The 17,867-nt window shown below is 45.3% G+C and overlaps 1 protein-coding gene across 1 annotated transcript; it reads right to left on the reverse strand.

Moving 5' to 3' along the window:
* Window positions 1-3,648: 3,648 nt before the first annotated feature.
* LOC134405838 (alpha-2,8-sialyltransferase 8F-like) lies at window positions 3,649-17,367 on the reverse strand. The gene is made up of 6 exons (XM_063137091.1): window positions 17,267-17,367; window positions 10,252-10,404; window positions 9,919-10,063; window positions 8,433-8,545; window positions 5,653-5,739; window positions 3,649-4,112 (listed from the first exon to the last, which is right to left on the reverse strand). The coding sequence occupies exons 1-6, from the start codon at window positions 17,365-17,367 to the stop codon at window positions 3,650-3,652; spliced, it is 1,062 nt and encodes a 353-aa protein (XP_062993161.1). The 3' UTR covers window position 3,649.
* Between the last annotated feature and the right edge of the window lie 500 nt (window positions 17,368-17,867).

Below are 17,867 nucleotides of genomic sequence, written 5' to 3' on the forward strand. Positions count from 1 at the left end.
TATTCTGTAAGTAATTTATTTAGTGTCAGTAAAGCTTCTTACTGACCAAAGACCGTGAGTGCTTCTTTTTGTTCCTAAATTCAAGCTGAAACCATTTCCAGACTCTACGCTGCTGCTATTTCGCACTCTGCTATATTTTGGGTAAGCAATTACCCCGATATCTACATGGATATTAATCCAATTCAAACCACTCCCTGTGTTGATCAGGTTACATAGGATCAGTCACTAGAACTGGGAGATTTTAACCAAACCATAGCAAACTTTTCTTCTCAGTTGCGGTGTGGTAAAAACTAGGGGTGTGCACGGACCCCCCGATCCGCTTCTCTTACAGATCCGCAACTTCCGGATCGGGTCCGCGCCGCTTTGCGGCGAAGCTCCGGATCCGGATCAGAGCTCCGCTTCCCCCCCCCATAGGCTTGCATTGAAATCCAAAAAACCCTACAACTTTTTTCTGTTAAAGTTAGAAACCTCAAATTCGGCACCATGACACCTCATGGACGTATACACACGCATGCCAAGACTCAAGCCAATCCAAGACTCCCCTGATTTGGGGGGAATTTTTGAAAACCGGACACCCCATTTTCAGACATGGACTGTTCGCCAACATTTTGACAGATAAAAACTTGGAAGCAGGCACATCTGCATTCATGGCAAGTTTCAAGCAGATTCCATCATCCCCTGATTTTGGGGGGGCTTTAACCTCCAACACAGCACCCCTAACCCCAATTCAAACACCCCTTTCTATATCTCCGTCAATTTTCACGTTACAAACCTCAAGTTAGGCACCATGACACCTCATGCATGTATATATACGCATGCCAAGACTCAAGCCAATCCAAGCCTCCCCTGATTTTTTGGGAATTTTTGAAAATCGGACACCCCAGTATCTCAGGGATTTAAAGCTGCAGACAGCTCAATGGGGCCATTTCAAAGGAAATCACAACATGCCATGAATTGGGGAGTACATAAACCTAAATATGGATCTTCTTCCACACTTGAAAAATTGATTTGGAACTTCAAAAAGTCTAAGTGAGCGCAGGAAGGACTTGTCCCCTGAGACAAAGCAAGACACACACAAACCATCCCTGCGAGGTGGGCAGGGGAGGAGGACAGGCGGGCAGAGAGCCAGGCAGAGATATGCCATAGATCTAGTATGGGGGAATCAGTCCCGGCAGATGCCCCACCACAGCAGCACCCCGGGAGGGGGAGGCACACAGGCAGGCAGGCAGGCATTTCTGGGGGCATAAGGAAGTGAAGCAAGGATGCTTTGTTTCAAAGCCAGCAGTAAGTCATGCATTGCAAACCATCCCTGTGAGGCGGTCACAGAGGAGGACAAGGGGGCAGAGAGCCAGGCAGAGATACACCATAGATCTAGTATGGGGGAGTCAGTCCCGGCAGATGCCCCACCACAGCAGCACCCCGGGGGGGAGGCACGCAGGCAGGCAGGCAGCAGGCATTTCTGGGGGCATAAGGAAGTGAGGCAAGGATGGTTTGTTTCAAAGCCAGCAGTAAGTCATGCATTGCAAACCATCCCTGCGAGGCGGTCACAGAGGAGGAGGACAGGTGGGCAGAGAGCCAGGCAGAGATACGCCATAGATCTAGTATGGGGGAGTCAGTCCCGGCAGATGCCCCACCACGGACTTGCCCATTTGATTTTCACAGCAGGAGAGGCAGCCTGCTTACTGGTGCCAGCCTGAGCCTTCCCTTGACCACCACTGCTTTCAGCACGCCTAGCCACAGATGTGCGCCTGCTCCCTCTTCTCATGATGATAATAATATAATACTACTAATAATACTACTAATAATATATATTTGGGGAAATGGGACAAGTGTGTATGCTTTGCCAAAACTGGATTTGAAGAAATGCTCAAACTTTATTGGCTTTTTTGCACTTCACAATCAGTGCACACAGCACACTCACACAATAACACACAGTCACACACACAGTCCAAGTAACACACACACACACACACACACACACAGAGAGAGAGAGAGAGAGAGAGAGAGAGAGAGAGAGAGAGAGAGAGAGAGAGAGAGAAGAAATAGAGAATGATTTTTTGGGGGGTATTTTTTTGTATATTTTTTATATAGAAGAAAGAAGGAAGATGAAACACAGTCAGGCTTTAAGAGGGGGAAGGTGGCGGGGGGGAACCAACCAACCAACCAAACACTTCAAAAATTAAAAATAAAGTTTATATAAAATCAAAGTAAGGGAAAAACACAGAGCAAACTAAGCAAACAGTCAGAATCAAGCAAACAAACACACACACAACCCAAGCTAAATCCTAATCTAATCTCCTCCAACTCCAAACACAGCAGCAGCACCTATAAACTAACTCCTCTCTCCACGAACGCCAACCCACAAAGAGACATAAAGCAGAAAGCTCTCAGGGTGGCTCTGCCTTAGTCCCCCCCTCCAATGCTGGGATTGGAGGATGCTTCATGAGGTCATCACTTCTCATCAGGATTGGGAGTTGAATCTGCCTGTCATCGCTAAAAAAAAAACCTGCCGCTTACCCTCTCCCGCTTTTTTTACCCAATTTTTAAAAAACATATAGCAAGTGAACCGCACCACGCAGAGTGCTGAGAGTAGGCTCAAAATGACCCCCAGCCATGACTCTCTAAGCACATGAACTTTCAGAAAGATAGCTTTAAAAACAACACAGTTATCCCCTATTATTTTCCGCAATGCAATCCTATGGGCGAAATTATCCAAAATGACAGGCGGAGCGCTCCGCGAAAAGAGAACGCTCCACCTATCGCCGCTTCTCTTCGCCATGCTTCTAAGGGTCCCCGGTCCGCTTCTACTCCGCCTCTGGGCAAGGCGGAGCAGGCCAATTCGCTTCTGATTCTCCGATTCTAAGCGGAGCGGAGCACATCCCTAGGAAAAACTGCCTAGTTTGCACAGCGAAATGCTGAACATGAGCATTTCTGTAGGTCAGCCTTCCTAACTTGGTATCCTCCAAATGTCTGGGACTGCAATTTCCACCATCCCCTAGCCAGCATGACCAATGGCCAGAAATACTGGCAGTTGTAGGCCAAAATATCTGGAAGGTATCACATTGGGGAAAGCTGCTATAGGAGGTGGCAGCCATGCCAAGAACAAATCCAAAGGGCTGAAAAATGTAAAAATATAGGGACTGGAAAATGTAAACCAGCCTTATACTACAATTCAATCATCAAAAAACCTGTCAGTTTACATAACCAGAAGATAAGGCTGTCTCAGGTTGGTCCAAACGCCACAAAACAAAGAAATGGGAAGCTAAGGCTGAAGCCATATCTGATGTGCCCCTTGATCAGTCATGATGTTGTGCCATGTCACAAACCTTTGTCAACCTACTACAAGTCATGTCAAGTTCTACCAGTAAATCTGGCCAGTGGCAACATTCTCTGTGTGGTAAGGCATTGTGGGGTGACTTTCCCTGATTTGGTACCCTTTGGAAGGAGATCACAGGAGGCATATTGATGTTTTGTCATAACTGTTCTGCAATGAATTTATTGACATGCGTTCCAAGAGCAGCAAGTGCAATTTTTTAAAAAATACCAGCACAATTGTGCCTCAAAAATAACAGCATCCCAGGGTAGCTCCTACTCTGTCCTGTCTGTCCGTGGTTCAGGTGATTCTCTCTCTCTCACACACACACACCTCTCACTGACATTTGCCAAGTCGTAACCGCAGCACACCTTTCGCATACATGCTCAGATAATGTGAGAACTCGCTGGGCATGGCATGTACACCAGCCTTGGGCAACACGTTATCGTAGTAGTGATGAGAGATGGGCTGGTCAGCCAGGTCATGCAGGAAGGGCCAGAAGCCGTAGAGAGTGATGTGCTCACAGAACTCCAAAGCCATGCTGACAAACATGAAGCCGGAGGAAAGGCGCAGAGGCTTCAAGCCTTGATTCTTCCAGTAGTCACTTAGGGTGCTCAGGTAGCGTGGATTCAGGAAGAAGCCTTGCTGCATTAAACCAAAGTCCTCCATGGTGTACACAGCACGGTAACTGAGATCACTGAGGCCCGCAAAGGAGAAAGCTGGGATGAGGAAGAGGGCGTCCCTGTACAGCTGCAGAGCATCTGCAAAAGGCTTCCTCTGGGCCTCCAAGTTCTTGTATCTGCACAAAAAGGAAAGGACAAGGGTGGTACATTCTGAAAATGAGAAATAACAAGTTGGTTCACTATGTATATCAGAGAGGGATCTACTTCATTCTTTTACTAGAACTTGGAGCACCACTAAGCGGAGCCACGGGCAAAATCATGGTGTACAGTGCAGAACATAAGCTCTTTCCAATCTACTGCAAATCATCCAGGTTTCTATGTGGTGGTTCTGATAGGCCCTCTGCTCACCTCTGTTGTAGATCACAGAACACAGGATCACAGAGTGTCCAGGAATTGGGCAATTGGGCAGCAGGCCAAGCCCCTCCATCCCCATCTTTCCATTCCAACAAGCCCCCCATTTCATCCTTTCACTTGAGACCACAGCTGCTGGAACCTCCTCCCATGTAGCCATGACATCCTCTGGCATACTGGCTGGGGCCAACAGCATAGGCGTGTATAAGCCCCCAACAAACACTGCCCCTCCCTGGCACTGCTACTGCAGCCGCTGAACTGACACTGAATGTCATTACCCTCCCACAGCAACACTTTTGAAAAGCAGCCACATGGCCGCCATCTTACATCTCCAAACATGCAGTGCTGGATGTCCACTTTGGTTGTAAGGCGACTCTGTTTTATTGAGCGTAATACAGCTGTTTGGAGAGTTCTACAGACAAAGAACTTCTCCCCTGGCAGTGTGAAAAGCAGGTATATTTATACACAGCAGCATCTTTACCAATTAGCAGTTGGCAAAATTCTAAAGCAAAACAAAGACAGATCAAAGGAAACTTCTTCAAAAGCCCCCTTGACCTGCTCCCATTGCAACCTGCTTGTTCAACGGCCAGTTGCTCTATTAAATCTATTTTGGGGATAGGGTTCAGCACCATGGATCACTCCTTTAGTGTTCTGGCTGGTTCTGACTGAAACCCAGAATGGATCCACAGCCCCACCGAAATCAGAACCATCCTTCTAAAAATAATCCGAAACAAGTGGAATGCTCACGCTTCTAAAAAATAATAATGTGAAACAATGCTCGTTTATGGACTGGGGCAGATCAGTGGGGCCGTCTTTTGTGACCTCCGCTGACCTATCCCAGTGGAGGCTGGTGGCTCCGATTTCGGTGAGGTTGCAAATCCATTCTGGGTTTCAGTCAGAACTGGACAGAACTCTGAAGGAGCATCCCAAGATGCTGGACCTGTTTTGGGGATGGGGATCAACACCTTGGATTGCTCTTTTAGAGTTCTAGCTGAGACCCAGAGTGGATTCACAGCCCCACCAAAATCAGAGGTACCAGCCTCAGATGACCTATCCTGATCCAGAAACAAGCGTTTCCACTCATTCCCAGGGTTATTTTTACAAGTGTGGAAGCTGCATTGTGCAGGTGTTCACTCCCACAAACACAACAGAACCACCGGAGGCACCGTGGCGCTATTTAGTACCACCCCTTATGTTGCCTAGTCTATGAATTAACCATTTATTGTGGTTACCACACAAACCCAAACAAGCCAATTGTATCAGGCAGAGTAAATGCAGTTAAGCATTTTTCTCTCATCCTCTTACTTAGTCTGAAGTATGCTGGGGTTGACAGTCACCAGGCTTGTCTTGGTCCCCACATCTTCAGAGAAATTCATGGGAGGCAGATTGAACCTGGATTGGGAGGCATTGGAGGGGGAAAGGGGGGGGTGAGAACAGGCGTCAAAGTCAACGTCAGCTTTCATGTAAATCTCTTTTCCTGTTTTGGATCCTTTCAAATAAAAAAGAAGAAATCGGCAGATCTACTGTCGGATTAAAACTTTTCTGGAATGGACTGCAACTGTTCCCCTAGTTTTCACGGAGAATCCAGACAAGAAGTTGCACTTTAGGGTTGTCGTTCTTCCATCATTAAGCCTCATTGGTGATCTTCCTTTCTTCTTATTTTTTAAGCCTAAAATACAATGGCAGTGCCAGTCTGTCCAATGTGGAGTCACCAAGCACTCCTGACCCTTTTCAAAGCTACCATTAAATCACTTTGTCCTTGCACTTTTCTTTCAATGTGGATGCTACTACTAAGATCTTCTCTAGACGTAGGAAAAATCCCGGAGCCTTTCCAGTAGGGATGTGCTCCGCTTCTAATCAGACCGGCGAATTAGAAGCTGAGTGGGGTGCTTCGCCTCCCCTTAAGGCGGAGGCGAAGAGGATTGGGGGGCCGGTGGAGCGTGGCGAAGAGGATCGAGGTGAAGGCGGATCCTTCGCCTCGATCCGGAGCTCTGCCGGAAAGGTAAGTGGGGTTTACTATGCGGCGACAGCGGCAGGGCCCGGTAAAACCCCCTCCTCTCCCTTACCTGCCTCCGTCCGCGGTCCCTCGGCTTCTTCAATTGAGCCCACGGTTCAACCAGGAAGTCTGGGCCGCACTTGCGGCCCAGACTTCCTGGTTGAACCGCGGGCTCAACTGAAGAAGCCGAGGGACCGCGGACGGAGGCAGGTAAGGCCCCCCTCCCCCTTGGTCCCTTACTGGGTTCTGCCGCCGTCGCCGCACTGGCGGCGGCGGCGGCAGGGCCCAGTAACCACCACCCCCGCCCTCCTCTCCCGGCCTTACCTGGCACCACTCCCCTCCACTGCGGAGCTCCAATTCGGAGCCGGAGCTCCGCGGCGAAGAGGAGCAGCATATGGGCGGAACGGCGTGGAGCGGAGTGGGCCGATCTGAAATTTTCGGAGCGGGGGGTCCGTGCACACCCCTACTTTCCAGGGCTTTTGTTCTCCATAGTTTTTCCACCTTCACAACGTAATCCTTTACATGCAACCACATTGTTTTGAATTGAAAATTTCCCTTCTTGGAAAGGCTTCATGGTGTTAAATGATTCAGCGCCATCGAGTAGTGGAATTATAGCGCAACAATGACTTTACACACTGGGAAGATCCTGCAATATCCTACATAATACCACATTATCTCTGGTCTTTTTTAAAAAAATGAGATTACCAGGGGATAGCACAGAGATGTCTTGGACGTTGATGACATTGTGTAATGGACACGCAAACTTCCATGAACTGCCAAGCACATTGCGGGGCAGATGCAAGGAATAAAGATACGACACATGGAACTTTGGGCTTAAACAGGGGCCACATTTTATTCAAGATCTGCAAAAAGGGGGTGATCCTATCGGGCATCCAGCCTGGTCTGCTCACAGACCTTCCTGAGTACAGGCGAGCATTCTTGTCCAGTGGGCTGGCGCTGCATCTTTCGCCCTCTCACTGGCCATCCCCCTTAGGGGGTAGGGAGACCTGCCCTTGTCACCCCCCAACCCAGGCCACTAGGCTCAAGGTGGGGTGAGAAAGGTCTGCCTCAGAGGTAATCCTTCTCTCCCAGCCCGACCTCAAGGCTCAACACTGGGAGCCCTCAGGAATTACCTGTCACCACAACAGTGCCTATGAATGCTCACCATTCAAAATCCCTCTGGATGCCCGTTCCTACCTGCCGGTAATGAAATGTGACGAAATTAGCTAGCCGTGCCAAATCAACCTATTTATCCGGATTCTCCTTCCTCAATAGTGTTTGTCCTACTCTCGAGTAGCTGCAAACAAGGATCGCTGCTGCAGCTATGCAAACAAAGTGGAACTGGGTGGGGTAAGTGCCTGGTTTTTGGCTTGTCATTAACCCCTCCCAGCCCAGTGGTGCCAAACCCAGTTGCCCAATCATAATTGGGCACATCTCTTCCCTTTCCCTGCCCGCAATCCTCTCCCCATGCCCAGGCTGTGCCGGGCATGGCAGAATGATCAAACATGCAATACATCGCTCGTTTAGAGAAGCTCTAAGTTACTTCCAGTTTACTTAGATAATTGTGCCATTCCTAAACCAGCCCTCAAATAGTACTTTCCCCTGTGGTGCATACTGCAGAGGTGGGTGGGTGTTGTTTATCACTACTTTCCTCTCTATAGTCAGAGCAATTACTCATTAATTGTGATCTTTAAAAATATATATTAAAATGAGCAATTCCTCTGGCGACAAAGGAAAAATTGGCACTTAAAAATTAAAAACCCAGCATAAAACAGGAACTGATAAGTTATGAGCTGGTTCAGGAATGGCTAGGCCACAAAATAACAGGAAGTAATAGATTAAAGTGGCAGACCCCTAAAATGTTGTTAAGTCCCAAGCTAAAAGTTGCCTTGTGGAAGAACCATTTAAAATTTGTTTCCAACTGGTGGTGGAAAACAGCTGCCACTCAGAGTCAACAGTATTGGGCTATATGGACAGATGGTCTGATGTAGTATAAAGCAGCATCCTCCATTCCAGTATAAGAGTGCAGAATAAGTACCCAATGTTACCTATGAGCCCACCCACTTTGCTCTCAAAGAAAGAATATTACCTGACTACTAGATCAGCCTGGTCGATCTCATCTCCACAGCGGCTGTTTTTTAGGATTCCACTGTTGCCCACGACTGCGCAACGTCGATACCGAGATTTTGAGAAGGGGGATCTCTGGATTTTTGTTATTATTGTTTTCAGAGGAGATGGTGGAGGGGAAAGAGAATTAAAAATATTTACATTTATTCATTTCCCCCCAGTATAAATGTTCAAAAACATGATTACATTTTATACATGTGACCAATCAAATCACAGAGGAAAGTTCATGTGGTAGAACATTATCCTAGAATGCATAATTCTCCAACACTGCAGACATAATGCATCATAGTATGAATCTGCCCTGCATTGTCATCCTGCCTTGAATTTGAATGAAGAACATTAACTTCAACATAAATTGCTATGTCCTACATTTTATAAAACCAATCTGGCATGGCCAGAGCAAAGGATTTCCTTCACTTAACACTTGGTAAGATGGTCATCTATGTGCACCCAAAGTCTTCCTCCAAAACATTTATACTCTATGGGATCATCTACATCAAGCACGATATTCCACTATGAAAGCGGTATGAAAGCAGCATATAAAACGCAGGAGCCACACTACTGCTTTATAGTGGCATTGAAGTGGAGGCCTTCAAGAGGCAGCTGGACAACCATCTGTCAGGTATGCTTTAGGGTGGATTACTCCAATGAGCAGGGGGTTAGACTCAATGGCCTTATAGGACCCTTCCAACTCTACTGTTCTATGATTCTATGATTCTAAAGCAAACACGGTTCTGCAGACAACAGTCCAGTTCAGGTAGTTCTTTTAGCAAAGATATTGAAGACTAGAGGAAAGTAATTTTCAATGCCAGATGGAATTTAAAAAAAAACATATATTTTTAAATGAGGAGCAGTTCTGTTCCATTATTCATACCAGTAACCTCTGGGTTTGAAATCTGGGCAGGAATTCTGCTCTCCCACACTAGAGGCCTTCAAGAGGCAGCTGGACAACCATCTGTCAGGGATGCTTTAGGGTGGATTCCTGCATTGAGCAGGGGGTTGGACTCGATGGCCTTGTAGGCGCCTTCCAACTCTACTATTCTATGATTCTATGGTTCTATGTCCTGCTTTGCAGAGGACAACCCTCTATTTGAAGAGCTGCCAGAGGACTGTCCTCTGTTTAAAGGGCTGTCCAGCCCAATTCTGGTTGAAAGACAGAGAAACCTAAGGCAGAGCAGAGGCCTTCAAGTTGTCCTCCAATTGGTAGCACTTGGGTAACAAAATAAGCAAACATATAAATCTGCACATACACATGTTATGCAAAATCCCTTACCATATCCTCCTTTGTCTTCTTTTTAGGTGATGCATTTTCTTCTTTTCGGCCATAGGTAAGTGGCCATTTCAGGAATGTGCTACAATACTGAGCTATGGCCCTTGCTCTGTTGGTTGCCCTCTTTTTCCTACCCATTTCCCCACCTCCCAAAGCAAAAATAAATACAACTCCCCACCTCCGGCAGCAGGGACGTCAGCTCGGCGTTCACCAGCAGCTTCATTCCTTTTTCCCCATCTAAGATGATATGTGATTTCCGTGGTGCATTTTCCCTGGTTACCACCAGCCGGAAGGAAGCATTGCAGCAGTGCCCTAGTTCTGCCCTGCAAAGGGATGAGAGGAGAGTTAGGCCTACCCTGGGAAAGACAGTTTAAGCTATGCCTGCCCTCGTGTGAACACACGCACGGCGTTCTACACCCTGCAGCTCTGAAGCTGGAGCCTCATATAGATCCCTGAAATTGCAGTCCATCTTCGCAAGTGTCTTTCTGAGCAGGTGAGTGAATGGCATTACCTGTATTGGGTCACTGCGGCAGGGTTGGGTTCCCAAGGAGCATCCTGCATGAACAGCAGATGCTCCAGGATCTTCCTCTCCTTCATCCCGAGTGCAAAGGTTTGTGGCACAAGAACCCGCTTCTTGTCACTGGCTTTCTTGTAAAATTGAAAACTACCAACAATAACAACAACACAGAGAGAGAGAGAGGGTAAAAAGGACATCTAACATTTATCCAGTTGGTATTTGTGGAAATATTACATTGCTGTCTTTAAAAAATCCCTGCGGAGATTGCTTGATTGTTCTTTGTGTTAAAAATATGCTAAAGAAAGTAGTAGTAGTAGTAGTAGTAGTAATTGTACTGCAGATAGGGATATCAACAGTTCCAAATTGACATCAACAGCGGCAGTATGAGAAATAGCAGGCTCAGGCACACCAACTCACAATTCCCCTTCCAGGAAACAAAACCCACTTCTTACACTCTCTCACACCCAAGCGGTGAGAACTCTAGGGCTGCAAGTATTCTGCAGGATTTTGCTTCCTTGGAATGAGGTCATTGGAGACTTATGGTGTTTGTGTGTTATAGGCTTTATTTACACATATGCACAGATTGAGCATAAGTAGTTCAGTGAAGTAACATTCCCACAACGACGGCTTCCATTTCCTTGGTGGAGAGGTGGGTATAAATCAAATCACTCAATAGGGACAAAAAGAAGATCCTCATACAGGATCCAGAAGCAGACGATGCTTCGGGCAACTACCTGCCTTGGGCCAGGCCTGCTCCAACATATACTGGTAGGAGACAGCTCCAGCTTCACTGGACACCTTCCTTCACCAAGCAGCAATATTCACCATCCTGGAAGAGTCTTTGTTTCCAGTAACCAACTCAGTTCCCAGTATTTCAGTAGTTTTTGTAATCTACACTTCTCTCGGGAAGGATTACGGCGAATTCGAGAGCTCCTAGTCTCTGACCTTCCAGTGTACGTGTCCCACCATCAACACAAAAAGAACACACATGTGTAAAATCCACATACGCCTTCCCTAAGACAGACCTGTCTGATCACTGAGATCATCAGAGGAGGTCTTGCTGGTTGTACCACGACCTGCAGATTGACATCTCGTAGCAACCAGCAAGTAGGCCTTCTCCATGGTGGCTAAAGAATGATCTCCCCCCAGTATCCACGAGGCACCGACTATAACATGCTTTAGATAACAATTAAAGACCCCTTTCTTTACTGAGGCCTTCCCTGAGTGAATGTGCTGCCCAGTAGATTTGTTCGTGTTCGTGTTGCAGTGTTTTTAAATTGGTTTTAATGCATTTTATATAAATAGTTTAGTATTATGTATTTAATTATATTGTTCATTTTAGTTGAATTAATTTAATTGCTGCCTTATGTTGACAAGGAGTCCAGTGTTTAGTACTGGAGACAGGAAACACAGGCTAAAGCCAATTTTAAAAAAGTTCAAAAGAACTTACTTAATTAGTGCTTTTTTATTATTTATTTAAAACACTAGCTGTACCCTGCCACGCGTTGCTGTGGCTCAGTCTGGTTAAATTGAAAAGAAAGAAAAGACAAAGCGGATGTTTCTAATATGTTTAATTTCACAATGCTTGTGGATATACAATATTTTTAGTTGTTCCATTGTCTGTGTAGATATAGAGATTGTCTGGTTTGCCGACTCTAGAACACGCAACATATAATTGTCCATGTGAGAAGCAATCCGTGTCTAGCTCTAAACTGCACAATTCTAAAGATTGGCCCTGAGCTTTGTTGATGGTGATTGCAAACGCCAATCGAATTGGGAATTGCAATCTCTTAAATTGAAATGGCATATCTGTTGGAATCATAGGAATGCGAGGAATGAGGACATCTTCACCTTTGAAAGGTCCTGTCAAGATTGATCTCCGACTATAACAATTGCCACTTTGTCTATAGTTGGAGCATTGAATCTTCGCACATGTTCTCCAGCAGGCGTTTTGTCAGCATGAATAACAATCTTGTGTGTATCAGATGGCATCATGTCAATTGCTGTTTTGAACAAATGTACTAAATTGTTTTTTTCGTGAAGTAGCTGTTGCAGTTTTGAAACGATGGACCTTTTTATGCCGGTATAAATTCCGCAGCGTGCATTCAATTCATCATTGCCATCACCAATGAAATACATTTGTAGGAATTTATGTTGACTATCTTGAAACGGAAGGAAGGAGCTGGCTTTATGATAAATTTGTCCTTTGACTTTGAAAGTTGGCATAAATGGAGCTGTGATGATTTCTGCGCCGAACGACGTCATTTGGAATCATGAGTTGTATTTCCTGATGTTAGATAGGAAATGCTTTGATTCTGCGGTATATCCGGCAAGCAAAGTTTGTAATGGCTCTGGTGGTTCTCCAAGTTGAGGCAGTTTAATTTTTCCAGCAGCGCAACACATTCCTTTTGTTTCTGCATTAAATTTAAGAGCCTTGCAATAACGACACACTTCAGTCATAGTGCCGATGAGAACATGCCGCCTCAAACTATAATCATCAGCTGGGTTGTACCGGAATGCAAGGCGATTGTAATCGTGTGATTGTTTACCACGGAGTCGTGTTTGACGCTGATGTGCTGTTTCTCGTTGACGTCTTTCAGCCACTCTCAGCCTGTCACGTTCATTCTGTTGAGAACAAAGCAGATCTGAAGCTGTAGAACGCGATTGCCGTGCTCGCAATCGTGCATCCTCAAGTCTGGCTGAACGTTGCTTGCCTGGTTCCTTGGCACGTATTTGAGGCATTCTTATTCTTTTTTTCTCGTTTGCTGATGCCCGTTCTTCCTCAGTCTGATTTGCAATTTCTCGTCGCAGTGCTTCTGCTCTGCGAGTACGACGACCTAAGTGTGATCTTCTATGAGGCATTATTTGGATGAAGTAAAGCAAATTGTTTGGTTTTTTAAAAAGGATGTTTTTACGGTGAGGAGGTTAGCGGAAACTCCTGGCAGTTACCTTTCTTCTGAACGTGTAACTGTCACAGGTGTGACATCTATATTCACTCAGCCAATTGCGAGAGTACATGCAAATAGGAGAGGAGGCAGAGGGAGCGGATTGGCCTACTGGTTGGTGATGTCACAATGATCAGCAGGACTGGTTTTGAGGAGGCCTATTTCTTCGATTTTAAGACAAACTTTTGTCCCCATATAGAACATAGTTACATAACAACGCTCGCATATTCGAATTTCTCGTCGCAGTGCTTCCGCTCCGCGAGTACGACGACCTAAGTGTGATCTTCTGCGAGGCATTATTTGGATGAAGTAAAGCAGTTTGTTTGGTTTTTAAAAAAGTTTTTTTTTACGTTGAGGTTAGTGGAAACTCATGGCAGTTACCTTTCTTCTGAACGTGTAACTGTCACAGGTGTGACATCTATATTCACTCAGCCAATTGCGAGAGTACATGCAAATAGGAGAGGAGGCAGAGGCAGCGGATTGGCCTACTGGTTGGTGATGTCACAATGATCAGCAGGACTGGTTTTGAGGAGGCCTATTTCTTCGATTTTAAGACAAACCTTTGACCCCATAGAGAACATAGTTACATAACAACGCTCGTGTATTCGAACGCAACGCTGTGTCAAAATTTCAAAGCAATCGGTGAAGAACTTTCGGAGATATAACGACAGTAACGAACGGTCTTTTTCATTTTTATTTATATAGATTTCTTCATCGCCTCTCATTGTTTAACTAGAAGCACCTCCAGAAGCTATGTGTGCGAGTGTAAGTGAGCAAAGTCATCAGATATGCTTACTTGCTTCCTTTGGAGACCACATGGTGTGAGGGAGCAGGAAATAAGGAACTGATCAAGGTACAGGATAATCTCTGTTGCCCCCTAGTGTCTGGGAGTATGGTGGGTTATGCCTATTATCCAACGTTGAAAACCTCAAGTTTTACAGAAGTACAACAGGTCTTTAGGGAAAAGCACTAAAGTGAGTGTCAGTCAGGTCCCTTTTTGGGTTCAAGTGCTGGGAACAGAGAGCTTATATGGAAGGAACAGAATGGAACAGGAGTGAAACTTTAGTTCACAAGGAGACCTGTCTTTCCTTGAGGGCAGAAAGTGTTGCTGCCTGGAACCTGAGATGCAGGCAACCTGCTGACAAAACAGTCGTCTAGTTAGGGAACAAATCGGACAAGGATAAGAAGAAGTTTCTCCTGACAACTAGCAGTTCCATGAGTTCGGAGTGTTCCTTATATGTTCCTGCAGTTGCAGTCCACCATTGCAGAACTGGGAACAGGTGAGTGAATAGCATTACCTGTACTGGGTCACTGCTGAGGTGCTGGGCTCCCGACGAGATTCCTGCTTGAGCAGTACCTGTTCCAGTATTCTCTTATCTTTCTTTTGAAGAGCACTTTTTTCAGTTGCACTATCCTGGTCCACATTGCTGTTTGTCTTCTGAAACTGAACTCTTCTATAACAACAAAGAGAGAATGTAATAGAGAGAGCCATATAAGGCTGTGTGAAATTGCAAGGGGTCCCTGTTATTTTAAAGCAAAACTTGGAATCCTGACTGTTTATATGGGTGCTTCGAAACGAGGCTTTTTATCATACAATCGCTCCATTTCATCAATGGAATTTTAAAGGGGTCCAGATGATGACAGCTGGGTTCACAGAAATTGCTAACTCACACTCAGTAGTTCAGTGTGGGTTGTTGTTGAACTGTGGGTTGTTGAACCATGGGTTATCCTGTTGTGTGAATGCAGCACATTTCTGCAAGGTGGCTTGTTAAACCATGTATTATAATACGTTAACCACCCTCAACAAACCACAAATATATTCAGGACAGAAAAAAGGAAGCACTTCCACCATATGAGGTAGTGATGGCCAATTTGGATGGCTTTAAAAGAGGAGTGTATATATTCCTGGAGGAAAAAGCTATCAGTGGCTACTAGTCATGATAGCTATGTGCTACCTCCACTATCAGAGGCTATAAGCCTATACACACGAGTTGCTGGGGAACATAGGTAGGAGGGTGCTGTTGCACCATGTCCTCCTTGCAGGTCCCTGGTTGGCCACTGTAGTGCATGGCTAAATGGACCCTTGGTCTGATCCAGCAGGGTTCTTCTTATGTTCTTAAATGGGACCAGGCTATCTGAAAGATCCTTCTGCACTATGAATCTGCCAATGTATTTCTTTAATAATTGGAATCCTTGCTCCACCCCTCCACCCCTTTGCCTTCAGTGGCTCACCTGGAAAGGATGCGTGACAAGACCTTGCCCAAAAGGCATATTTAGAGAGATCAGCTACTTGCTCTCCAGAAAAAAAAGTTCTTCCTTTGCTGATCATTCTTCCAAACAAAAAGTGAGGAAAATCCTAACGTGTCCTTTTAAAGGCTCCATCACACTGGGGGTTAACACGCTCCCTAGCTCGCTTCTCTGCCCGTGTTTTCCTTCCTCAAGTTACTTCCTCTTTCAAAAGAGGAAGTACAAAATGAGCACGAGGCCCATCAAGTCCACTGTTCTAATGGCGCTGCTTCTCCTGCACACAGCAGGAGAGAGCAGCAATTCTGAGTTTTAAAAAACATCGGACTTAATGAGGGGTGGTTTTTTTGTCCCACATGGAAGGCCAGAAGGCAGACGATGTCATGTGAGGGACCTGAGCAAACTCCGTGAGTGCCCAGTAATGAGTGTGCAATAAAACACTCGTCAGATGGAGCTTTGAGTTACCCCTCCAGAAAATCCTAAAATTATATGCCTTTCTTTTTTACATTTGGAAAAGATTCTAGAAAAATGCCCATTGTGACAAACCCATGTTTCCTTCAGAGAATTATTCCCCCTCTTCAAAAAGCAGTAGCAATCTAAATAAGGTTTTGTGGGGGAGGGGGAGATCTCACTGGGATACTCACCAGCCTGACCTTTTCCAATCACTGCACACCCAACTCCGTAAGAGATCAATATGCACTTGTTGCAAGAGATGCATTTAGATGTAATGCACCTAATGCTTCTTTAACTCATATGTTTTGGCAATGCCTATAGCTGCCCATTTTTGGGAGGAGGTTATAATAAGGATGAACTTTGTAAAAAAAACACCAATCTATAATATGGAATAATGTGCATGTCCCCCTAAATTACCTACCGGTTTCTTGGAAGTTAACACATGGTCAGTGCAGATGGATCTTCAGAGCCCTTATGACAGGTAAAAGACTTAGGCCCTTTCTACACCTAAGGGTTATCCGAGGAAAATGGAGGGATCGTCCCTTCCTTCCCCCAGGATCCACTCTGTAGCATTTGGGGCTCATCTACACCAAGCAGAATATTGCACTATGAAAGCAGTATGAAAGTGGTATATAAAAGGCAGGAGCCACCCCAAGCAGGATATAGTGGTATGAAAGCGGCATATGGTATATGTCAATGGGCCCCAACAGTTGTCAATGCACTTCAACACCACTATAAAGCAGTAGTGTGGCTCCTGCATTTTATATGCTGCTTTCATAGTGGAATATCCTGCTTGGTGTAGATGAGGCCTTGGATGCACAGGAACAATCCCAGGACGATCCTGGGATATAGGGCTGGTGTAGACATGCCCTTATACTATCACATTGGAAGGAGAAATCCACACCTCCATAATGCAATGGATTATGATAATAATATCAACTTTTGAACGGGTGTTATAGAAAAGAAATTTCTATAGAAATTTCTCTCTTGCAAGTGGAGAAATATAAGGATATCTGCTCTTTTTTTCTTGAAACCTTTGTATAACTCTCTCCCTTTTTTTTAATGAACCGTACATATGATGGAAAATGACAATAATCTTAAATATGTAATGTATGGGTTTTTGCATTTTCATGATGCATTTTCTGCTCTGTTTTGTTGATATTCACAATAAAGGAAAAAGAAATATATATATATATATGCACCTGTTGCATCAGTAGCTTGGCTGAGAAGATATTGTGTCTGATCCAATTGGTCTGCCTCTATGAAGAAGCCTTATTTGTTTGGGTTTCTTTTGGTACAAGAATACTCATAGCCATTTCGTTCCTATCCCATTCACCCTGTAAAGAGGTTCAGTCTGTCTCACTCACGTTGTTGGCTTCCGGAGCATCCAAACACTGAGCCCGACAAGGAAGACCACACAGGTACCCAGTGTGTACTTGCGTTTCCTATACCGGAAGTGGAAGGACATGGCAAATGTCAAGTCACAGCACTGCTATCGTCTTCCTCCTTCTAGGGTGCCATAGGTCCTTTCACTGTATCCTGTTCTGCTATATGTAAGCTTGCACCAAAAAGCATCAACCATACACGAGTTGGTTCAATAAACCTGTTTGAAAAGGTAGCCAGACCTCAATCCCTGATCTTCCTTCCCATATCCATAAATTCACCCCCAGAAAATATCATGAGTTTTAGAAATGCTCAGCAATACAAGGTGGGCACTGTGAACACAACGGACATTGTAATTCCCTGAACGATGGTGGCAGAAGACAATTGGCGAGTTCATCACCCATGAAACCAGCTCAATGTTTATTTATATCCCCAAGTACTGTGTTGCTGCATCTAATAAAATGCCCACCTAACCCAGCATCAAGACATTTCGCTGCCTGAAGTGGCATAGCGAAAGGCGTTCCCTCACCCCACCCCCAGACCAGCCACCTAAAGAGAATATTTATTTTATTTATTATTGCATTT

This window comes from Elgaria multicarinata, chromosome 11 (genome assembly GCF_023053635.1).
Source record: "Elgaria multicarinata webbii isolate HBS135686 ecotype San Diego chromosome 11, rElgMul1.1.pri, whole genome shotgun sequence".
NCBI classification, from domain to species: Eukaryota; Metazoa; Chordata; class Lepidosauria; order Squamata; family Anguidae; genus Elgaria; species Elgaria multicarinata.

Excerpts from the sequence above, each read along its gene's own strand:
- LOC134405838 (XM_063137091.1), bottom strand. The coding sequence starts at position 17,367 with ATGTCCTTCCACTTCCGGTATAGGAAACGCAAGTACACACTGGGTACC. Across the intron at positions 8,546-9,918 it reads TGACGTCCCTGCTGCCGGAG|AGATCCCCCTTCTCAAAATC; the intron begins GTGGGGAGTTGT and ends ACAAAAATCCAG. Across the intron at positions 4,113-5,652 it reads CCCAGCATACTTCAGACTAA|ATACAAGAACTTGGAGGCCC; the intron begins GTAAGAGGATGA and ends CTTTTTGTGCAG.